The 25,408-nt window shown below is 38.8% G+C and overlaps 2 protein-coding genes across 6 annotated transcripts in view; both read right to left on the bottom strand.

The window, feature by feature from the left end:
• The window catches only part of nin (ninein (GSK3B interacting protein)), a 40,977-nt gene extending 37,792 nt beyond the window's left edge, over nt 1-3,185 (bottom strand). For 4 of the 5 annotated variants that reach the window (XM_053621631.1, XM_053621632.1, XM_053621633.1 and 1 more), the window contains exon 1: nt 2,428-3,178. The gene's annotated coding sequence lies outside the window, so the exon portion shown is untranslated. Of the gene's footprint in view, nt 1-2,427 lie in introns of all 5 variants that reach the window. The other variant, XM_053621635.1, reaches the window with a different exon arrangement.
• Nucleotides 3,186-10,886: 7,701 nt separating this feature from the next.
• Nucleotides 10,887-24,107, bottom strand: pygl (phosphorylase, glycogen, liver). Its single transcript, XM_053621618.1, has 20 exons — nt 23,839-24,107; nt 22,367-22,468; nt 22,159-22,237; nt 21,548-21,651; nt 20,329-20,460; nt 19,828-19,939; nt 19,664-19,746; nt 19,341-19,478; nt 18,704-18,796; nt 17,655-17,801; nt 17,397-17,560; nt 17,090-17,204; nt 15,620-15,721; nt 15,326-15,473; nt 15,037-15,095; nt 13,142-13,283; nt 12,649-12,856; nt 12,425-12,559; nt 12,213-12,279; nt 10,887-12,046 (listed from the first exon to the last, which is right to left on the bottom strand). The coding sequence occupies exons 1-20, from the start codon at nt 24,079-24,081 to the stop codon at nt 11,858-11,860; spliced, it is 2,562 nt and encodes an 853-aa protein (XP_053477593.1). The 5' UTR covers nt 24,082-24,107; the 3' UTR covers nt 10,887-11,857.
• Between the last annotated feature and the right edge of the window lie 1,301 nt (nt 24,108-25,408).

The raw sequence follows: 25,408 nt of genomic DNA, 5'->3' as shown, positions 1-25,408 counted from the left end.
GCTATTACTAGGCAGCCTGATATTTTCACAAGGTAGAACCTTGACTGGCACTTTGATTGACAGCTGTCTGAGTGAGGTCACTAAAAGTGAATCAGAGTGTTATAGTCAGAAGCACACACACATGCCTGCAACAACTGTAATTACATTATACCCTTCGCATCCAAATCTCACAGCACACACGATCATTTATATATTCCATGGTTGTAAACTAGGGATGGGTAATATCTTATCGTTTGCGATATACCGGTAGAAATTCTTCCCAATATAAGAATTAGTTTTCCCGCGATGATAACGATAAAGTCTAGTGGATGACGTATTTCTGTGTGTGACCCATTCGCAGCTCACATGCAGAGTGAAAATAAGTATGGTGGAAGGCGGACGTGATGCTGAGGAGGAGTTTATTGCTAGATCTGGAACTGGCTTTCTTACAGAAAATCAGTTTTACTTTTAGATCAATGTTTGTGTTTCTGAGGCTCTCAAGATCACAGCTACACCTGTAGCTAAAAACAGTGGTGAATGGTACTATATTTACATCGTCACTGATATTGTTATCGCAATAAATACCAGAAAATATCATGATATAGTTTTAAGTCCATATCGTCCATCCCTATCGCAAACGCTCCTGTAGTTACAAACATACCGTACCCACGAAGGTAAGTGTGTGTGTATGTGTGTTTAACAGCAGGCCATAAATGTCCAGCCATCAAAACCAAGCTTTATCTCCTGAGTGTGTTTACACTGTTGGAAAGCAGAATTTATTTTGCTATAGTCTGGTAATGTTTACAAAAAATCAGTTGATCAGTGTGTGTTCAGTGAGCCGAACACTTACTGCTCATTAAACAGAAGCCTGACAACAAATGGAATAAAACAGTGTAGAAAGAAACAAACATTAAACACTATCTGCCTGGAACAGCATCGTTCCAGCTGAGGAGTCTTTTGTTATTAACTGAAAGGCAAGCTATGCTTTTAATAATAGCTTCTCCTGAGTTTATATTAACATTTTTATGTGCAATGTCACATGAACAGGGTTTTTTTTTCCATTTCTTTTTTACTTAGTCTGGAATTTCATACAAGGAATCAAGTAATGCATTTTTTTTTTTTTTTTTTAATATTTAGATCCAACTACCATGTTGTACTGACACTATATTCTCAGGAGACGATGTAAACAGTCATAACTGTGACCAGTGGGATAACACATGATTCACTGCAAATACATAACTGTATTTGGTAACTGATCATCCTAACTCTTTATTTTTACACTATAATCCTTTTAATATTTATTTTAGTTTTCTACCACAGGGATAATTATTCATTTACAAATGAAGTCACAGAAAGGTAATCAAAGGGAATATACAAATCCTCCCTGCTGAAAAAACAAAACCCCAATAGAAACCTTTACAGAAATACTAATGGTTTCCACTACAAATACCATTACAAACCATCAGCTAACCATTAAAACATTATCATCATTAGTGGTCCTTAATGGTATCCACTAGTCATAACATGCCACCAACAGAAGGCAACAAATCACCAGTAGACACCCATAGGGACCATTAAAACCAATACAATTCCCATTATAACCATTTAAACCATTACAAATTGTAAAGGGGTTTCTACTGGTCCCCACCCCCCACCCACCCCCACCCACCCAGCAGGGCTTACATTTGATTACGTGTACTTTCAACAGTTAAGTCAAATTATTGTATGGGGTGGGAACGCATACAGTTTAACCAGTAGGACTGACCAAGTATAGTGAGAACTCAGAAATACCGAGGAATTAAGTATTAAGGTTAACAAACCATGGGTTTACATGTTTCAATAAGTAGTCGTTAAAAAGAAAACTAACAAAAGGGAAGTCCAAAGCCACTTTAAAACCTCCTCCACTCAGACAGATAATGTGACAAAGCAGAAGTAACTATTACTAAACGAGACGCTTCCATAGCGACGACTAACTTCCGCTGTCCAAGGGTAACACACTAATAATAATAATAATAATAATAATAATAATAATAACAACAATAACAACAGGCTAAGTCCTGAAGTGCACACTACACTAATAAATACACATGATGTAAAATAGGCAGTAAACCTACACTAGCATATAATTAAGAGGATTATTATGTAATTTTAATACAGCCGGTAGTTTTTGGGCCTCATATTCTGATTCTGCTTGTTTGAGGTTTTTACTAGTATTACTATTTTTTATTTTTTTTAAAAAAAATATTATTAAAAGCAGAAACCGGTATGCTGACGTTGTAACACCGGAAATTACAGACCGATGATTTAAGAGTTTTGCTTGGAGAACGAGTCAATTTTCAAATCTAGCGCCCAACACTGCGGGGAACACGACCTCGAGATAATCAGCTTTAAATTCCAACCCAGTGTCCATGGAAAGTTATTAAAATAAGTTTAAATCGCAAAACATACCCACTCCTCTCAGTGTGAGGTTTCACACGCACTCTCCTCTGCTTCGCTTTTAAAAAAAAAAAAAAAAAAAAAAAAATCTCGGCAGAATTGTTCACTTGGGGAAAAACGCATCCAGAACCAGAGATTTGTCCAGAACCTCCTCACAGCGCGGATTAACGGTCATGCACACAGACACAGTCCTCACACGTTTCCGTTCACGGTGGGATTAATCCAACTGTTACTGAGCTGTAAGAGCTACAGGTCACTTCGTCTCCAGCTGATGGGTTTCGACTGAACCTTTTGTTTTTTCAGGGAATTTTGAAGCACTCTTCAGAAAGGAAGGGGAGGGACACAGAGACAAATTGTCCTCTAGCACCGCTAATGGCTGACTTGAAACGGTGCAGTGTGAGCATCTGTACACAAAGTATCAACACTGTTAGAGTATTGAGATCTACCTTGTACCTACAGTCACTGGGTATTTATTAGATTTTTTTTTTGTAAGTGTGCAGTTATTGGCTGTAGCATATTAAGTGTTATGGTATTAATGTTATGGCACTCCACCTGTCAATAGATAGGCATAACTCATCAAAGCAATCACACTGACATCTCAATGACTGGATCAGTGTCACTGCTGGGATGAGAACTGTCTTTCAACCAAAAATATCCAGCTAACAGCAGGCCTGATGTCAGAAACTGGCACTAATGAAGCACTAGAAGATGATCAACACAAATTTTGTATGGAAAAAAAAGACAAGATGTAGTCTGTACTGTACATCTACTAATATATTCTCTCTCTCTCTCTCTCTCTTTCAATTTGTTTTTTACTGCATTTTAATGCAATATCAGGAAGGCTATTTCATGGCGAGTACAAGGTAAACAATACCAGATATACAATTTACAAAACTACATTATATAGTACAATGTAGAAATTCTTAAAAGGTCTCAGCTGCTACCTATATACATCTGAGCAGTTGAGAGGTAAGGGCCTAACAAGGGCAGCTTGGTAGTGCTGGGGTTTGAACTCACAACCTTTTGACCAGTAGCCTATCAGCTTAACCACTGAGCTACCATTCAACCATACTGTTATAAAACCTATGTTTCCATTAAACATGTCTCTGAACAACCCATCATCTGATAGTATCAAAAGTTTGCAGTTCAGTAGGATATTTTTGATAGTTAAAGGCGATAGACAAGGAGGACATAATGGGGGATTTCACCTGTCAGTAGAAGTCTTGAGTGAACCAGCCAGCACCTAGTGAACACAACTTGGTTGTACCTAGACTTATAGTTAGGAGAGGATCTTCTTTTTATACTGGGGTTTCTAAGTTGAGCTGTAAGTGCACTCCTGCTGCCTTATGTGATCCTAGTACCTAATCCTGACACATTTCTACTGCTATAGCTCACATTGTCTTAAGGGTATTCCTGATTCTTCCTGGTGCTCTGCTGCTATCTGGATCTGCTGCACCTGTGATTAACGTTCTACTCTAGTGGCTGATTCCACATGGATACCCTAAAGATTTGCACTTCAAAAAACAGTTTATGCCCGGGCATCACACTTGCCTCAGTAGATAATCTCACAGAGATACTATAGACTTGTACCTAGGAACTGCTGTTGTAAGCATTAAACTTGTCCTGTGCTCAGCCTAGGGCTTTTATTCATAATATGCTCATAGTATGTTAAGTGTATTATAATTGCTGCAGCCATATCTCCCTGCAGTTCTCGCCTGGGTTCCTACTGATGTTAAGCAGGGTTGAGCTTGGCCTGTACATAGATGGGAGCCCTCCTGGGGAAAACTAAAATTAGTGGAAGTAGTATTACTGAGGCCAGAAGGGGGTGCTCTCTCTGTTGTCTGTGTGGGGCCTAATGCCCCAGTATAGTGGTGGGGACACTATGGTATAATTTAAAAACAGCAAAGACTTTTATATGGGATGTTAAACTGAGGTCCTTAGTCTCTGTAGTCATTAAAAATCCCAAGACACTTATGGTAAAAGAGTAGGGGTAGGTATAACCCTGGTTAAATTCCCCCATTGGCCCTTATCTATCACGGCCCCTCAATAATCCCCATCTCTGAATTGGCTACATCACTGTCTCCTCTCCACTAATAGCTGGTGTGTGGTAGGCGTTCTGGCACACTATGGCTGCTGTCACATCATCTAAGTGTATGCTACACACTAGTGGTGATTGAGGAGGTACCCCCCCTACAATGTAAAAGCGCTTTGAGTGTCTAGAAAAGCATTAAATAAATGTAACTGTAACTAAAAGGATGGCCAGTATGAGTTGTACAAGATTACGACAATTCATAATCCCACTATTCAGTGTCACCCAGAAGAGGCTCAGGGTGTTTTTCCTCACCATGTTGCCTCTGGCTTCCTCATTAGGGATCTAAATATATTTCAGTTTACAACAATATTTATTGTTAAAATCACTATACAAATAAAAGTGAATGAATTGCATTCATGGTGAACCAACAATGTAAATGTGTCTAATAATATGGCCAGGAAATGTGCCCAGTGTTTACCTCGGTAAAGCATTTGCAGTTGAAACACTGGTGAATCTGGGTTGGCAAATTGTACATAGCAATAAGCTACAGATGGCCAATTGTTCAATCAGTTGCTCGAATTTGTCAAGGAATTGTATTTCTTTTTTGTTTTTATATTGTGTTTCTATATCTACAGTACATGTGTGGTTGTGGTTGTGTCATTCTCCCATGGCTTTTTCTGTCCTTAAAGGCCCTGCCTAGCTGAGGTTTGTGAGACCAAACAGGCTTATCTCAATTCACTCTAAAAACTGTTCTGGGATCAGTTGTAGTTTTTGTACTGTATCTGTGTCTGTGTCGTTGCACATGGAAACTCTCACGGTATCAGCTGGTGTGAGCTTGGGGGAGGAGTGTGTGCCATGGAGACAAGCAGGTAAGGTAAAGATGATCTGGCCCTAAAGTCCCTGATGATATAAGCAGGTCTCTGTAATCTTCACTGTAATTCACCAATCACCCGTAAGCTGCTGTGGGCATCAATGTGGATACATGAATTTAAAATGACCTGCTACTATAATCACCTGCATCCCAAATTTTCTCTTGGGGATCAATAAAGTACATCTATCTATCTATCTATCTATCTATCTATCTATCTATCTGTCTGTCTGGTTTTAAAATGGCATTATTTCAACAACAAATAATCATAGAATCATAGAAGATTGATGATTTTACATTGCATGGATTATTGAACAGAAAATGTATAGGTTGACCCTGTTGTTTTTTTGTTTTTTTTAGGTCAAAAACTGTATATTCATCTTTGTTAATCAAAATTTATAAAATAAGCTGATATGGTAATTTATCAGGGCTTTAATTGTATTTTATATTTATATAAATTATAAAATAAATATATCTATAAATAAAGAAAACTTTTACTTCCAGCATGATAATAACCCAAAGTACAAATCCAAGTCAACAAAAGGAGTGGCTTCACAAACCTGTGGAATTACTTGAAGAGGGCTACGCACACGAGATCCCCTCACAATTTGATAGATCTGGAGCATTTTTGCAAGGAAGAGTGGAATAAATTTGCCAAAACAAGATGTGCAAAGTAGGAACATTCTTCTCCAAAAAGACTGAGTGCTGTATTACAAGCAATGTAATTTGCTTTTTGGTTTACTGACCACAAAATCAAGGTCCTGCCATGGCCATCCCAGTCCCTTGACTTGAAACCCATAGAAAACCTGTGGGGTGAACTGAAGAGGAGAGTGCACCAGCGTGGACCTTGAAATGTGAAGGATCTGGAGAGTTTCTGTATGGAGGAACGGCCTCAGATCACATGCCATGTATTCTTCAAACTCATCAGACATTATAGGAGAAGACTCAGAGCTCTTATCTTGGCAAAGGGAGGTAGCACAAAGTATTGACTAAAAGGGTGCCAATAATTGTTGCACATCTATATTTAACAGAGATTTCTTTTTTGATAAACCTGTGTTTTGTTTGCAATTGTTTGATATCCATGAGAGCAGAGTATTTTTGAGTTATTTGGAAAAAAAAAAAAGATCAAAAGGTTAAACAATAAAGACAAATTTTCCCATGTTGATCTGTCTTGTAGCCTATTTAAATTCCACTATTTGTTTTGCAGCGTCACTCATTGCTTATTCAGGACCAGTATCATAACAACCATCATTTTTGTATGCTAACTAAATTAGCTGCATTTATATTCTAACTACAGTAAGGTCTCAATATTCCTGGGACAAAATAGTGCAGTGGGTGTAAGTGTCATTATTTGTCTGTGTGAATACTTGTTGCTTAGTAGCCATGCTTGTTTTCTGCTTCACCATGTTAGTGTTGGATGGGAGTAGACAGTACATAACAGGGCTACCAGGTTACTGACTGTTTACAAAATATTAAGAGTGCGGGAATATGCACATGCAAATACTTTATTTGTAAAGACAACATGAGTAGGTCTGAAATGTGATTCTTGCATAGTGGCCCAGTGTGACAAGGTTATGCCACTGATCATATAACCGCACTTGACCTTGATCTGAAGGTAGAGAGTAAACTAGCAATGTCTGGTAGGTTTGGTTGGCTAAAACCTTCAAACATGCACAGAAACCATTACAACCCTGTTGAGAAAAAACAACAACAATAGAAACCATCACAGACATTCTAATGGTTTCCACTACAAATACCATTACAGACCATCAGCTATCCATTAAAAGAATTACCTTTACCATTATTGGTCCTTAATGGTATCCACTAGACATAACATGCTGGCAAGAGACTACAGTAGAGACCCACAGGGAACATTACAGTTTCCATTAAAACCAATACAATTGTTTTACTGTTTTTTTTCAGCTGGGAAGGTATACCAGCACAGAGGCTTGCTATCTTTTGCAACATTCTTGGACCATTTGTGACTAGCTGCTTTTCACTTGTTTATAGGATTAAGGTTGTCTTCAGTAACTGCTTTATCTTGGTCATGGTGGATCTGGAGCCTAGTATCACTAGTATTCACTAGTATTGTACAACTCAAGACCGATCTTGAGACCACAAATCAGTGGTCTCGGTATCGGCATAAAATTTTTTGAAATTTTTGGTCTTGTCTTGGTCTCAGTCTACAAAGACTTGAAATATTTTTTCGACACCACGTGAGACCATAACATCGTGTCCATGAACAAATACTTTGTAATGTTCCTGTTACAGTACAAAATGCAAATGTCTGTCTCTGCACATGTAGTTATATACTGTAGCACCTGTAAATTTCAAGTAGCTACATTTCAAAATACTTCATCTTCTTATGATCAAAATAATATAGCACAAGTAATCCACCACCTGCCCCAATAGTGCTTGCTGAATGGGCTCTCTGAAGAGCCAAACATAATTCCCTTACACACCTATACAAATTGTGCAGCTATCTTTTGCAGTCTTTGGCACCATCTGCTGTTTATGGTGTGTGGCTGTCTAGTTTCCAGTACGTTCCCTAACCCTAACCCCCTAACCCTAACCCCAACCCTAAACCTAACCCTAATCCCTAAACCTAACCCTAAACCTAACACTAACCCTAACTCATAGCCCTGCAAAGACAGACAGCTATGCAGGCAACTCCTAAAAGACATCCACATTTCAGAGCATGACAGTGACAGACCCTGTGTGTGTGTGTGTGTGTGTGTGCGCACGTGTGTTGCATCTGTAGGACTACTTAAATTTACCTTTGCACAGTAAAGCCATTATTTGGTTAAACTGATCGAATGCTGACATATGAACTATTTTACATATTAATATATAGTGACCGAGGAAACGAGAGCATTAAACTGCCCCCAAACTGGTGTGCATGTGAGGTTTTACTGAAGACAACACACACTTTGGGGAAAAAAGCTGCCACTTGTCTGTTTTAGTTAAGTTTACATGCACACTTGTTTTTTTTTTTTATCATTACTACTTATTGTATGTAACATCTTTTTCTTGGTATTTACATTTTCGTTTTTGCACAAGTTTGTCCATTTCAAACAATCGATTCTTTAATATTAAGTCAGTTCACTGTGGAAAATTATGCAAGGAAAAATAAAGTCTTCAGTTATGAGGCTGATCAAATGCTTCCAGAAAGAAGAAGAAGAAGAAGAAGAAGAAGAAGAAGAAGAAACAAAAGCTTGGTACTTATTTCTATGTCTGTATTTTTAAGGTGGCTCAACTCTGTTTCAAGCCTAAGCATTACTGTCATTTAAAACTCAAAATGAAATCAGCAGAAGGCAGTTCAAGCTCTTTTACAGTCTTGGTCACATTCTCCGGGTCCTGCTGACTCACAGCATTGTAAGGATGAGCAGATAGTTACTAATGGAGTGACGTCTAGCTCTGTGTGACATGTTTTCTTCATGGATGAGCAGAATGCACGATTCAAGATGAGGCCTCTTAAAGAAGAGCCTGAAGATGAAGATTACCCTTGTGGAGGAATTTTGAGTTGGACACATCTTCCAGAACTCTGAATTTCTGAAGAATCCTATAAAAGAGGAAGAACCAGAAGATAAAGTCTACCTCTTCTGTGATGTTCACGGTCCGGCTCTCTTCATCCCTGATACTCCTGTTCCTCTAGGCGTCACCGACAGAGCCAGACAAACACTTCCACCCAGAGATTTGAGAGTCCAGTATTCCTCATGTGGGTCTGGGTGTGTTTAATGAAGGGGAGACTGTTTCAGTTGGTGCACACTTCAGACCCTACCCAGGAGAGCTAGTAGAGAGGAAGCTATGAACAGTGGATATTCCTGGGTGATATTTAAGAACAGACAGTATGAGGAATACATAGATGCCAAGAGAGAGGTGCGTGCTAACTGGATGAGATATGTGAATTGTGCTCATGATGATGAGGAGCAGAACTTGGTGGCATTCTAGTTTCAAGAGGGGACTCTGTACCATTGCTTTTGAACCATTAACCCAGGATAGGAGCTTTTGGTGTGATATGAAGAGGAATACGCCAAAGATCTCCACGTTGTCTTCAACTACCTCTGAAACAAAAAGTGTTCCCCAAATGGAATTCATAACAGCCTCCTGCTCCTTGTGTCCACTTTCCTATACATCACAGACTTCACAGATACATGAGAAGATGCCACTACGAGCACATTGTGAAATCGACTGACCCGATTACATTGTACATTCTGGCAGTCACAATAAGCTTTAACTTTCAGCAAACATCCTCTGGTACTCTCCTTACTGGCACCTCTCAACAACAAATGCGGAAGGAACTGGACACCTGCTTAGATTGTGGGAAGAGTTTTCCTCATCAGAGTGCTCTACAATGACACCAGTGCATTCACACAGGAGAGAAGTCTACCTTTATCTTGGTCATGGTGGATATGGAGCCTAGTATCACTAGTATTCACTAGTATTGTAGTACTCAATCAAGACGGTATTGCTATAAACATTTTTTGAAATTTTTGGTCTACAAGTCTACAAAGACTCGAAATATTTTTTTGACACCACACGAGACCATAACATATCAGTGCTCAGAGTGTGGGAAGAGTTTTAATCATGACATTGCTTTCAAACGACACCAGCTCATTCACACAGGAGAGAAGCCATATCTCAGTGAACAGTGTGGGAAGAATGTCACTCAGCAGGGTGTTTTCCGACAACACCAGCATATTCACAGCAGAGAGAAGCTGTAGTACTGCTCACACTGTGCAAGGAGTTTTACTTATTCAAAAACATTTAAGTGTGACATAAGTGTGCTATTACTATACAGAGCCAGCTTCTTGAATTCACACTAGCAACACTTGGAAGTCTTTTCTTATTCTGTTATAAATTTTTTAAGCCTTACTCAAGTTTTAAACCCGACTGCAAGGCGAGTAACAGAGTTACAGTATGTTTGTTATGTGTTTGTTCAAGTACGTTATTGTCTCAATAGTAAAAACCTACACAGGGACTTCGATGGTGGGTGATGCACATAATCTAAGGTTAATAATAAACAAATTAAGAACAAGTCAAACAGTTGATTCTCTAAGGAGATTTTTCTTGAAAATTTACGGAAGGAGACGCCAGTGTCAATGCTTTGTAACAGTGCTCGGTATTTTTCCACCAAAGGAGAGTCTTCAGAACAGCATATGTATGTGTATATGTATCATTAACGACGTTTACATGCACATCAAATTCCATTTAAGGTTGATATTTGGGTTGCAGCCAGATTCTGAAAACGATGTTTATATGCATACTGGTATCAGAATATTCCTGTATACATGGTTGCTGTCTACACATGCACTTTTCCTTTCCTGCTGTTATTTCCCAGGAGGTTCAACATAATAATGCCTTGTGCATGTAAATGTAGTCATTGTAAAACTTAGCAAGTTGCTGTGGTGTAAGAAGAATAAAACACTTAAGATATTGTTGATTATTTTCCTATTACAGCACACCCTGTCATGTTTTATTCCTTACTTTTGTATTCTGTATTAAATGTGTCTAATTGTTACCAGGCCATATAGGTATTTTAAATTAAATAATTACCACATATCAAACATGGCAAATTGGCAATGGTAAATTTATTCAATGTTTGAGGACTTGGTGGGGGTGGTGGAGGTTTGGTGGTTAAGGCTCTGGGTTACTGATAAGAATGTCAGGGGTTCAAGCTCCAGCACTGCCAAGCTGCCACTGTTGGGCCCTTGAGCCAGGTCCTTAACCCTCTCTGCTCCAGGGGTGCTGTGTCATGGCTGACACTGCGCTCTGACCCCAGCTTCCTGACATGCTGGGGTATGCGAAGAAAAGAATTTCACTGTGCTGTAATGTATATGTAATCAATAAAGACTCATTAAAATGTGAGGTGCGTAGCAGCACATTTTATGTAAGAGTATTTAAGAATAAACCTTAAGTTTTAATGCCATTCATTCCATTTAAGCTCTCCCCAAATGACTCATAGTAATTATAAAATGCACAGTAATTATTAGATACAGTTAGATTAGATTTCTGAAATTCTGAGATCCTATGAAGTACCCAGGAGTAGACCACAGCAGACACTTCCCCAGTGGCTCCAGTATGGGTTGAATATGGGTTCCTATCATGAGTATAGTTTTTAGTATGACAGGATGATGAACCACAGCAGTACTAGTGTTACAGCTCTTTATATCTGTATTAGGTTTACTGTTATTATACTGTAATATAATGTCACTATGGTTCACCTATAAAAATTTACCACTCAGTTAGCTGATTCGCTAATTCAATGTTTTCAGTGTTTGTCTGACAGCAAATACTTCCCTCAAATGGACCAGAATATAGTGGGTCTAAAAAAAATTTCATTCAGGAAAAAAGGGGGGTAAAAAACAATTTTTAGCTTTAAATTGCATTTTGGACTGTATTTTAACACTGTTTTCAATACAGAGGGTTAAATATGTTAAAAATTTAAAAACATCAAAGACCTGTAAGAGATGTACTGTATACAGCAAGCATATACTGTATATTGTATCAGTAAATCACTATATGAAACATAATGGGTGAGTTCAGATCTTGCGGAGCGCCTGCACGGTTTCTTCGATCACTTCTCGTGGCTCGTTGGGAGACGGGATCTTCAGGTCAGTTGGCTCCACCCCCCAGATCTCAGTGGCATATTCTGAGATTGTGCGGTCACTGGAGAATTTTCCAGAGGCAGCAATGTTCTTAATTACCATCTGTGTCCACTGTTTCTGATCCTAATACACATACACACACACACGCACACACACACACACACACACACAAATGCAGTTATAGACGGAGACATAGACATAATTATATTTATGATGTTTAAAGTGGTCGGAAGCTGTGAATCTAGAATGGTGTATATGTATTGGAGTTTTGGTGAGTGTGTGTTGTTACCTGATACAGAGCACTGACTCTTTCCTGACATCTAACATAGGACTCATAGTCGGCAAAGACCTTAAAGCTGAAAGATATTTAACATTTACAATGACACTGAAGTAAATTAATGAAGGCATTAATAATATAGCAGTGTGTGGGAGTTTTGTGTGTAATGAATCTGATGTGTGTATATGTGTGATGTGTACAAAAAATATGTGTATATGACGTACCGATCATGGTTGAAGAGCATGTTGATGATGTCACTGAACATTTCTGGTTGGTCAGGTGAGAAGTAGCCACTTTTAATCTGGTTAATGACTTGCTTTAGTTCTGGGATGCTCTTATAGTACTGCATTGCATCATACCTACATAAAGAACACACACAGACATAGAATAAGATCATATCTCATCACATGGCCATTGACTCTCCTACTTAATCTCCCTCTCTCAATACCCCTTCTGGTCCAAGGCTGCCACTTCCTCCACACTCATGCCAAAGATGAAGAGGTTTTCATGGCCGGCTTCCTCTGCCATCTCTACGTTGGCCCCGTCCATGGTGCCGATAGTCAGAGCGCCATTCAGCATGAACTTCATGTTCCCTGTGCCTGATGCCTCTGTGCCTGCAGTGGAGATCTGCTCAGAGAGGTCTGTTGCAGGGATTACTGAACAAACACACGCGCACACGCACATGCACATGCCCACACACACACACACACATGCCCACACACACACAGAGGGCTGAGTTAACAAAGTTAGCAAAGTTATCATACTTAAGTTATTACATATAAAAATAAAATTAAAATAAGGTATTACGTATAGTTTTCTATAGTATGTCTATTAAATGACAAAATATAATACAATGCAAATGTATTTAAATACAGCCCGTCTCTGTGTAGTGGGCATGAGGTGGTTTTAAATTCACACTTAACCTTTATGTGTGTATTTACCTTTCTCTGCCAGAGACACTCTGTAGTTCTCCAGATAAATGACCTTCAGCTTGTTACCAATAATGGGGTCATTATTGATCACATCTGCAACAGTGGTGATGAGCTTAATGATCATCTTAGCCATGTGATATCCAGGCGCAGCCTATGTACACATAAAGACATACTCCACTAATATTGGCACCCTTGGTAAATATGAGCAAAGAAGGCCGTGAAAATTGTCTTTATTGTTTAAAATTTAGATCTTTTGTTTAAAAAATTCACAAAAATACTCTGCTCTCATGGAGATTATTAAAAAATATATAAATTTGTTAAATATAGATGTGTAACAATTATTGGCACCATCATAGTCAATACTTTGTGCTACCTCCCTTTACCAAAATAACAGCTGTGAGTCTTCTCCTATAATGCCTGATGAGGTTGGAAAATACATGGCAAGGGATCTGAGACCATTCCTCCATACAGAATCTCTCCAGATCCTTCATATTTCAAGGTTCATGCTGGTGGACTCTCCTCTTCAGTTCACCCCACAGGTTTTCTATGGGGCTCAAGTCAGGGGACTGGGATGGCCATGGCAGGACCTTGATTTTGTGATCAGTAAACCATTTTTGTGGATGTATGTTTTGGATCATTGTCCTGCTGGAAAATACAACCAAGGCCCATTTTAAGCTTTCTGGCAGAGGCAGTCAGGTTTTCATTTAATATCTGTAGATATTTGATAGAGTCCATGATGCCATATATCCTAATAAAATGTCCAGGTCGTCTGGCAGAAAAACATCCCCAAAACATTAAAGAGCCACCACCATATTTAACTGTGGGCATGAGGTACTTTTCCATACGGCTACCCCTCTCTGTGCGCCAAAACCACCTCTGGTGTTTATGGCCAAAAAGCTCCATTTTGGTTTCATCTGACCATAGAACCCAATCCCATTTGAAGTTCCAGTAGTGTCTGGCAAACTGAAGATTCTTGAGTTTGTTTTTGGATGAGAGTAAAGGCTTTTTACTTGAAACCCGTCCGAACAACTTGTGATGATGCAGATGACTTTGGATTGTAGTTTTGGAGACTTTCTGACCCCAAGGCGAAACTGCCTTCTGAATTCTCTAGCTGTGATCCTTGGAGATTTTTCGGACATTCGAACCATCCTCTTCACAGTGCGTTGAGACAATATAGACACACGTCCTCTTCCAGGTCGATTTATAACATTTCCAGTTGACTGGAACTTCTTAATTATTGCTGTGATGGTGGAAATGAGCATTTTCAATGCTTGTGCTATTTTCTTATAGCCGCTTCCCATTTTGTGAAGCCCAACAAACTTTTGCCGCACAACAAAGCTATATTCCTTGGTCTTACCCACTGTTATGAATGACTAAGGGAATTTGGCCTACGTGTTAGCTCATATTTATACCCCTTTGAAAGAGGAAGTCACGGTTGAATAATTTCCTGTTCCTAGTCACCCAGGTGTAGTAAAAAAAAAATTAAAACATCAATGGGAATATACTTCCAGAGCATTTTATAACTTTCCACTGACAGAACACATTAGGTCCTGGTGAATTATTGATAGGCCTACTTGTTTTTTATTATTATTATTATTTATTGAGGTTTGGATTAAAAGCATTGACGTTTGGATTAAAAACAAAAATTATGGACCCCTAACTTTGCTTCTCAGACCCTTGTACCATACTAAAGGGTCTTTTTTTTTTTTGCATCACTCATACATCACTGCAGGAGTCTTCAGTCTCTCCTGCAAGAGATGCAGTCAGGTGTATATCAGGGAAACCAAGAGGAAACTGGCTTGTTTTGTTGAGCAGCTTCCCACCTGAAGGAAAGTTTTTCTTTCCAGTAGTGAGACTTTTGAACATCAATGAATATTTTTTTCTGAGTATTAATTGTGTGTCACCTTGCCACCAATAATCACGGTGCGTGGTACAAATGGTGCTGCTGGTCTGGTCTTAATGCCTGAAAAAAAAGAAACAGAACATCATCACGGAACCCATTTGAGCATCACATCTGGTATGTACCTGATATTTCCACTTGAAAACTGTGTGTGCACTTTTACAGTTCGTGATTACACAGATAAAGCTTAGGAGTCAGCAGGACACAGACATTTATGTGCAAATCAATTAATGTACATATATTGGAGGCAGCTGATGAATGTGTTAATGCATGCGTGTACATTATGTACGTACGGTTGTACATAGTGATGACGTGAAGGCAGTTGAGGAGCTGTCGTTTGTACTCATGAATTCTTTTCACTTGAACGTCAAACATAGAGGCAGGGTTTATCTTCACTTTGTACTCTCTCTCCAAGTACTGTGCAAACTTCCGCTTGTTGTCCTGATCACACACACAAAGATGATTAATAACCACAATGTAAACAACAATGCATTTACATCTCTCCTGCTTTTTAATTTTTTTTTACAAGTTGTACATGCAGCCCACGGTGTATAATGGGCATGAATGGTCATGGTGTGTGTCCAAACCTGTTTGACTTTAGCTACGTCTCTGATAAATACATTATCATCCACCAGATCATTCAGCTTCTGTAACTGCATCAGGTCTTTTACATAGTCTTCGCCGATCACCTACATATAAACACACCAAAAGATTAAAAAAAAAAAAAAAAAAGTTTCACTGCCCTTACGGATCAGGTACACATTAATCAACTTTCTAGTAATATTGTGTGTTTCTGTCAGAATTTGGAAGAGTTTCACTCATCGTTTACTCATGTAAACTTCTGAATGAATCATACTTACACTACAAGGTATGTTTTAATAAGAGTACTTTTTAGTCAAACTTGAATGTACATTTGACAATATTCTTAGGATATCACGTATTGTAGATGAACGCGGATGCAAGTGCAGATTTTATTTAAGTAAGGTGCAGCCAGATAACCAAAATTGTGAAAACAAGAACCAAGAATACTAGGCAAACACATCCAGGCAATAAACAGAAATGTGGCCCACACAAAGGCACACAAACACAACAGAAGCTTGACAATGAGAAGCTAAAACACTGGAACTTAACTAATGGTGCTAATCATGGTGAAACAAGACACAGGTGTGAGTGATTGAAAACATGTGACATGGTCATGTGACATGCTGGGGCTGATGGGTAATGTAGTTCAATGGCGATTTAGGCATAACCATGACATATGACATCATGATGTTTTTGTTTTCTTTTCTAATATGGTAGCTGTTCTTTCTCTCTTTTATGCTACTAAAGATTCTTTAATTGGTTCCTTATCATCTATCATCCTCTCACATCTCAGTGAGATCACGATGAGGTCAGGCCTTACACCAATCGAAATGTTTCACCAATCAAATGTTGTCATGTTGAGAGTGACAAAGGTAGAACCATTGATTCAGCATAGGCATGGGTTCTTGAAAATGCACTTTTCACCAGCGTGTCATAAATAAAACCTTCTGTATATAACATTGTGGGTTCTTCAGAAATTTTAGCGCTTTACACTTATGAGCTACATTGAAATGGTTGCGCGCAAAGAGTGCTATGTATATTGCTAATGTTCTTTCACAGACCAAAGGGGTCCCTTCTGTTTCATGTAAAAAATAAAACGATATGTTAATAACTAAATGATTTGTGTCTCCATTCATTTACATGAAGTAGTTTTCATCACCACTACTACAAGTTTTGGTATTTTAATTCAAATTTGATGTCTTTTTCAATAGTAGAGGACTCATTTACTTACTTTTCCCTTTAACTGTGTAGTTAAGTTTTTAGATTTTGCTGCCTGCCTCAGAAAATTGACAGAAAATGTAGGCGTGAAATGAAGAAGGTATAAACCTTTATAGATTTAGATGTAAAAATATATAATTACTTAAATAAAGTCTTTGGATGTTTTACCCAGTGCAGGTTCTGTGTGTGTGTTGTGTGTTGTGTGCGTTGTCTGTTGTGTGTGTGTGTGTGTGTGTGTGTGTGTGTGTGTGCGCTACCTCTGCGATTAGGTCAGCCAGTCCTGGGTTGCACAGCAGGAGCCAGCGCCGTGGAGTGATTCCATTTGTTTTGTTCTGGAACTTTTCTTCTTCCAGTTCACTGAAATCATGGAATCTGAGAGGAGGGAGAAAAAAAAAATCTAAACGTCTGGACACGTGTGCTATGCTGTGTGCTATTGCTTTGAGGATGATAAATGTGATTAAGTAAGATTAATGTGTATATGAATCTCGCATCTTTTTTGACATCATTAAATTATATGAATGTGGGTGTATGATGATCTATGCTTGATTTATGTGTGTGACTCACACTTCATTTTTGATGATGTTGGAGTGAATCTCAGCGACTCCATTAACAGCATGGGATCCAACAATGCACAGGTGAGCCATGTTCACTTTCTTCCCACCATCCTCCTCAATCAGAGACATCCTACGTAAACGGTCCATATCCCCAGGGAACAGGGATGCTACTTGCTACAAAAATACACAAATACTGCTTTTGACTGCTTTTATTTTGCATTTAAAATGTGATTGCAAGAAAAGGGAGTTCGTGTATGTCCACACTCACATCCAGGTGTATCTGGTTGATCTGGTAGATAATTTGTAGATGGCGTGGTAGGAGTTTCTCCAGCTGATGAATAGGCCAGCGCTCTAGAGCCTCAGGGAGCACAGTGTGATTGGTGTAGGCAAAGGTACGCCTAGTGAGATCCCATGCCTACACACAGAAAAAGAGTTTATCCTAAATTCTATCATTGATGGCTCAGTGGTTAAGTCTGTAGGCTGCTGATCAAAAGGTTGGGGGTTCAAGCAAGGCCCTTAATCTGATTTGATCCAGGGGACTAAAACATGCGCTCTGAACCCAGCTTCCTAGGATATGTGAAGAAAATAATTTCCCTGTACTGTAATGTATGCGTGACAAATAAAGTCTTTCTTCTTATTTGTTCTTCTCCATGAACAAAGTGGGAATGCCAGTCCAGTCCATCTCAGGACTCAGGACTCATAAAAGGGAGGAAATCAATGCTACTCCTCTGTAATTGTATTGTTTAGAGCACATTATCTGACCATTCTGAATTTTTCTAAATATATATATCATGATATATTCTAAGCCAAAACTGGACCAGCCCTCATCTGCCTCAAGGCACTTATTAAACCTGCACCCTGTTCATTTTGAGTCTCTAAGACGGCTCGCTTTGACCCACCATCCCTCAAGATACAAGCATTCATCAAGACCCATCCCTGTGATTACACCTACAGTAGATGGAGGAATGAACTTCCACTGGTTGTCCGAACACTGGGTCACTTCCGAAGATCTACCTCTTTATTAAGCAAATTTATAAATGTAAAAAAAATCCTTTGACTAGTGCGTTTTTCTTGCTGTACTAACCTTGTTCTAACAGGTATTTAGCTTGATAGTATTCTTAGACCCTGATAGTATTCTTGATCCTAGATCCTAGATCATAATCTATTTGTATTAGCATGGGTATATGTTTTTGATGGAGACTACAAAGAACTTCTGTAAGTCTCTATATATATAAGTGTCTGCAAACTAATTTAAATGTACATTTGAACTATAAGATGAAGGCCTTGTTGACATTTATATGGGTGTGTATCTCTCACTGTGTCCCAGTCCAACTTCTCAATGTCCACAAAGATCCTCATTAGCTCAGGGATGGCCATAGCAGGGTGTGTGTCATTCAGTTGGATGGCCACCTGAGGCACAGATACACATACACACAATGTTTTAACACCGTTGTTTTCAGAAACCAGATTGAGTTACAATAGTTCAGATGGTACGTGGGTAGAAAAGTGTGATGGCAGGAAATCTTTCACAGCACAGGCACCAGAACATCACAAGTGAGGGGATGATGGATGGTAGGGTGGAAAGCATTGGCATTGGCAAGTGTTGGCATATATATTATGTAGGTTTTACACTGAAAGGCAGCTGAACTCAACCATAAATCACTTTATCAATTTATCATGTTGAATAATGATAAACACAAAAGAAACACCATCTAGTTTTGGCATATTTTCCAAATGATTGAATTCTCTTACTGCTAAAGCAGAAATTATAGACAGCTTTTCCCTGATCGGATTGGTTTGTTAGCTTGAAAGATGTTTTAATTCTGTTACCAAAGTGAATGAATATCAATTTCCAAACATGATTTAAGCTCTAATCCAGATTGGACATAAGTGTGTAGGCTCCAAAAAAAACACCCAATGGCTTTCCCCGCTCCAGCACCAGTGTTAGACAAACCTTCTCAGGAAAGCTCTCGAAAGACAGGGGGACAGAGCTATTCTTTTTCGAGGTCTTAAAGCGCCGAATCACATCCTGCAGAGTCGCTGCCACCACAAAGTACTCCTGCTTCAGTCGCAGTTCTTTACCTTCAAAAAACTACAGGACAACAAAATGCCATGGATTTTTACTACCATAGTCATTTTCTATTCTACGAATTCTCTATTCTTAGGATTAACCGTATACTAGGTGAGATTTTGTTAGGATTTGCACTTAAGATTGGTTCAGAAGAACTACTCCTAGGAGTAATACTACACTATAAGGAGTGGATAAGCAGGACAGACATTGTCATTGGGGTAGAGCACTCTGGAAATGTTCTCAGCCAGGTTCCGATCCAAAACAGCCTGGATGTAATCCCCAACATTGACTGAGGATAGAATAAATACACATGAAACCTGAGTGTGTGATTGAACAGAGCACATATGTATATGAATGACTAATCACCCACAGTCTCGAAGGTTGAAGTCATTGGGAGCTCGTGCAGACCACAGCCGCATTGTGTTTACAGTGTTGTTCATGTAGCCAGGGATGGGTGTGTCATAGGGCATAGCCAGTACCACCTAAAAGAAGACAACACACTCGTACAGTACTTCCAGCTATATAACTATATAAAAGCCCAATTCCAAAAAAGTTGGCACGCTGTGTAAAATGTAAATAAATGTCAATAAAAACAGAATGCAATGATTTGCAAATCTCATAAACCCATATGTTATTCACAATAGGACATAGAAAACATATCAAATGTTTAAACTGAGTAAATATACCATTTTAAGAAAAAAATAAGGTAATTTTGAATTTGATGGCCGCAACACGTCTCAGAAAAGTGGGGACGGGGGCAACAAAACGCTGGAAAAGTAAGTTTTACTAAAAAGAAATAGCCGGAAGTTAATTGGCATCCACTGATAGATCATATATTGTTGGTGACTGTGTGCTGTTTGTAAGAGGAGACCTGTGTATCAACCCATTTAGATCCTTCCTCAGTCTCCTCTACTCGTCCATAAAAATGCACTGGCAGCATGTACTCAGGACGGGCCTTCTCCCACGGGTTTCCATACCTCAGCCAATCATCAGCTTCCTCCACCTAATGCACAAGACATTTAATCGATTGCCTTTAATATGGCCGTCAATATGTAGCTGTAATATAAAATTAAGAATAACAATATACACCACAATAGCAGTAAAAATACCCAAGAAAAATATGTACGGATTCATAATGCCTTTCACAATATCTCTGTATGTGTGTGATTAGGTTTCTGTTGTTTAAAGTCCAAGTGTGTGTTTGCAGTTCTGACACATGTCAGCCTGGGATGTCTATTGGTTCCCTGCTATCAGCAGCGTGAACCCTGTGCACCCCATGCACACACACAGGTTACACTCCTGACACACATACAGCGTAAGATATAATAAAAGAGAAAGAGAGAGAGAGAGAGAGAGAGAGAGAGAGAGAGAGAAATTGTGCATGGAAGATGGGAGCATGACCTACATCTTCATAACAGACCCATGTTTCAAACAGTTCAAGTTAAAAATTGTTTCTAATAAGCTGGTTTGGTGGTTTGTCATTAGACATGAGTAGTGAGTTGACCATGTGTATGTGTCGCTGCTAAATGATCAAAGCAGAAGCAGTGGTCAAGCTGACTACTATGCCACAGACACAATCTAATCTCATGTGCACTCTTGCTCTGGGTCTGCTTTGTTTCTAACTGACAAACTGTTGGTACAATATTATTATGTTAATATGCAAACTGAAATCACCCACATACCTACATCCCCATTACTCTTGTAATATTGGAACCTAAAAGGCTCTTATATTTTATGATTCAAAAAATACATATTTGGTCACATACTTACAACTATGTTTCTGAAGAATAACTGGCAAAACCACTGCAGTGCCAGTTTTTGTACATTGATGAGTCAGTGCCTTCAAATTAATCATAATTTAAATCACACCTTACTTTCTTTTAAGGTTTATGTAACTTTAAAGAAGTTTATTTGACCTTTCTCTGATAGCAATATGCACCTATTTGTGTGAGTTGTATAAACAGCCCGAGTGTGCCTTTGAGAACTGCCAGCTCTATAGTCTCTAGTTGCCTGACAAACACTCAGATAGAGTAATTACATGATATGATATGATGTGATAGTCATAGCAGCTTTTCAATCTGGTTATTTACCTGCCAGCCATCTTTGATTTTCTGATTGAAGATCCCATACTCGTAACGGATCCCATAACCATATGCGGCTAAGCCCAGAGTTGCCATAGAGTCCAGAAAACATGCTATAAACATGAACAACATAAACACATATACATGGCCATGAAGAACTTCAGATAACTGAGTTTGAACAAGTGTGAACTTGTTTTGCCTCTCAGCACTAAATTGTGAAAATCAGGTGTTTAACACTGTGGTCAGTAGATCTAATCACGCTCCAGCTGAGACTTCTGAGTTTATAGTCTGTTGTGACTGGATTGCATAGAGAGGCCCATAGAGCAACAATAAAATGTTCATATGATTTCCCGATGTCAGGAAAAACATTTTCTTCGTAAATAAAATGTGAATGCCTGTGTGTTGTGTTTGTACTGCATATTTCTAGGCTTGTTAATTTCCCATTCTGGCCTGGAGCTGCCAGTTCTGCTCACACTCCACATTAACAAAAATGACATTTGCAGTAACAGACGCTGCTAAAGCCTTGTGGGGACTAAGAGGAACAAGAGCAGCAGGAGACACAGAAGGGCAGAGGAAGGAAGAATGGCAGATTGAGGCAGAGTGCTGGAAAACTGTAAGACCTGCCAGTCGGCCTAGTCCTCCATTCCCTAATCCTGCGTCCTCCTCCATATCCTCCAGATCCTCCATGTCCAAGCCCAACTAAGATGCGAGAGAGGAAAGTAAACACTTTAGTCCATTCTAGATCATAGAAATCAGATCTACTGAGTGTACTCAGTTCAGTAAACAAGTAATCAGTGCTCTCTTTCTCTTCTTGTCACACATTCTTACTTGATAGATGGCCTCATCACAGGCGTTCTGCAGTCCTAAATTGATCATGGTGTTCTGTAGAGCTCTGCCCATATAGAACTCCAGGGAGAGGTAATACACACGCTGTAACACATGTTTCAAAATGACTGAGCATCCAGTCAACAGAACAGCACAGGAAAGGCGTAACAAACTGAGCATGATTAATCTTGGCAATGTCTGTATCTGAAACAGATCTGCATTTAATTAGTTATGAAAACAAGTTAATCTCCCTTAACTGATTTCCCAAGTGAATCTCCCAGTTTTGTAATTTGACCAGCTTGATCTGTAACAAATTCAAGATCTCAATAACCTGAATCGGTTATGTAAAAATACAAATATGTATAATATACAAAATGAAAACAAATAAATGAAAATCAGACTGCCCATCCTCTTGCAGAAAAACATATACATTTGATTTTTTTTTAAATAATGTTTTTCACATGTGATAATGTGAGTAATATGTGATCATGTGAAAAAGATATTAAGGCATATTTCACCATCCTGTGCTCTGAAACTGCAGATGTGAATTCAAGTAAACAGACGTGACATCATATGTGATCATGTGGGAAATAAAACCACATGCACTATGTATAAAAATAAATGATGTGCTGTGCATTTATATACATGATATACATGTTTATATGTGTACATAGTATTCTAACTAATCCAGAAATACACAAAAACATTAGAATATACCCTTGTCCTGGCTTTCTTAGTTTGAACTATAGATTTATCTCACTGCTAGTTGAACCTACAAACTGCAAATATTCAACTTAAACCCAAGCTTAAAAACAATACAGAGAATATAATAGAAGATTTGTTTTATTGAATTCTAATAAACTGACATACACAGCAACATGAAGAATGATCAAATTTGTTTCACCTTTATTAACCATCTATACAAAGATTACCATGGGGCTCAGGAGTTTTGCACTTCTGTATTGCTGGAATTAAAGCCTAGACATTAAATCATTAGAATTTTGGCATGGATGTGATATTGGACTCCTTTTCATCTACATATTTGATGAACACTATAGAAATCAAGTCTTTAAAAGAACCAGGAGGTCCTCAAGTAAACCAAAAATAGCTCCTCTATGGAGAATCTTTCCTGGTACCTTTGTTTATAAGAGTTTACCATTTACAGGAGAGGTCATTGGTTTCAGACAAAACCAGTGACATCACATTACCAATAGAAATGTTGGTCCCTGACAGGTTAATAAATTGAACCGACCATCCATTTTTCTTTTTCTTTTAGTTCCTTTGGGTTTTCTTGGTTCAAATATCTACTCAGGTTTCTTGGTATAATCACCATCCTTCCTACTTTTATACTGTAGTTCAATCACAGGTTGAACAGCACCATATAAAGGAGCTGGAGTAAGATAATCAGGAGAGTTTTATCCTCCTCATTTAGAATTTAGGACTAAAAACCTTACCCAGGTCTCCTGTGACCTCACCTTTGGGTCCTTCTCATAGTAGTACTGCTGTGTTCGGATCCAGCGACCCACCAGGTGATCCCTCACCGTGTGTGCCAGGGCGTAATAATAATCAAGTGGTGTGGCCACATTCCTGTCCTTCACCAGAGTGAAATGCAAGTGCCGATTGAAGCCCTTTTTCAGCTCTGCAACATTTTCCACCCCGACGATCCCGCGGATACTGATCTGCTTGCGTTTCTCCTGGTCAGTGAGCGGAGTGGCCATGCTGAGGGTCTGCAATTCTGGAACAAACTGATTTGATCTGTGGAGTTCTTTGATCTGAACTTTAGTCTAAGTTAAATAGACAGAGGCGGCTCAGGCCTCATGCTCTCTCATTGGTCATTCACATGAGGGACAGTATAAAAGAACAGACATTCGTTCACTTGACTCAACCCATTTATTGAATATAGTGTACAGTTACAGAATGCACCAAGCGCCAGATAATAATAATAATAGTAATAATAATAATAATAATAATAATAATAATAAAGTAATAAATTATTGTTCACATTAGGGATTACTTTATGATAAAGAAAATAAAAATCCCCTGTACAGTAACAGACCCACACTTTTGGCTCCTTACACAGCAAAATTGGTGTTGCTCGAAGCCCTACAGTGTTTGATACACTCCTACAGCATTCATTTGTCTTCCTTCTCACCTCAAATGAACACTAAGATTTATTTCAGCATTATAGGTGTCCATGCAATTCTGTAGGTGTTCAAGCTTGTTTTTTTGTCTTTTTTTTTTGTTGCTGTGCACACAATTCTTTTCATACAACACAACAAAACCGCACTTTATCAGTCCGAGGAGTATCCTTGTATCAGTCAGTTGACAAACAGGCTCAGGAATTTATTTTGAAAGTAGGCTACACATGTCTGGTGATGCAAATAAAGGCAGCTATTTTATTGCACCACAGAATTAGCAGCCTGGACCCCCCTCCCCCCCATCTAATGACATGGAGCCACGCAAACATCCACTCTATAAAGTCTAGCACTTCTAGAACATAAAACATATTGCCGGTATGAATTACTATTTATTTTATTTAAAGCTGTGCTTTTTTTTTATATTGCAGGTAATAACACAAATATATCATTCTATCTATATATAGTACTGGAATTTTCAGACATATAAACAGAAGCAGCACCAGTTTTTCAATAAGTATTAGCGATTTGCCTGTACAGCTCTGAGGCAGTAACAAACGGAGGGGACAGAGAAAGAGAAATGTGTGTGTGTGTACTGCTGCTCATGATGGGTGTTGACCAGAAGGGGGACTGTTGTGGAGTGAGTGTTCATGCTGTGCCTGTATGTGTGTGTGTGTGTGTGTGTGTGTGTATATGAGTGAGAGACATCTCAGTGTCTCTTCATTCCTGTTAAATTACTATATTGACACTCTCGTCATTGAACTTCGTGAGAATGATTCAGTATAGCGTCAAGTTATAATAAAGGATTATAGTTTACACCTTAAAGTTTAAATGTTTATTTTCCAATCATGGACAGATTGCAGTTAGCATTTTTTTTTGGTAAATGGAGTGCAGTACGTGTAGTGAGTTT

This window comes from Ictalurus furcatus, chromosome 3 (genome assembly GCF_023375685.1).
Source record: "Ictalurus furcatus strain D&B chromosome 3, Billie_1.0, whole genome shotgun sequence".
NCBI lineage: Eukaryota > Metazoa > Chordata > Actinopteri > Siluriformes > Ictaluridae > Ictalurus > Ictalurus furcatus.
This window is presented reverse-complemented; position numbering and strand designations above follow the sequence as displayed.

What these genes read in the sequence shown, in the direction of transcription:
- pygl (XM_053621618.1), bottom strand. Translation starts at nt 24,081, where the DNA reads ATGGCCACTCCGCTCACTGACCAGGAGAAACGCAAGCAGATCAGTATC. An exon ending in AGGACTAGGCCGACTGGCAG is followed by an intron (nt 21,652 to 22,158) that starts GTCTTACAGTTT and finishes TCATGTTTATAG; the next exon opens with CATGTTTTCTGGACTCTATG. An exon ending in AACATCATCAAAAATGAAGT is followed by an intron (nt 17,205 to 17,396) that starts GTGAGTCACACA and finishes CCCTCCTCTCAG; the next exon opens with ATTCCATGATTTCAGTGAAC.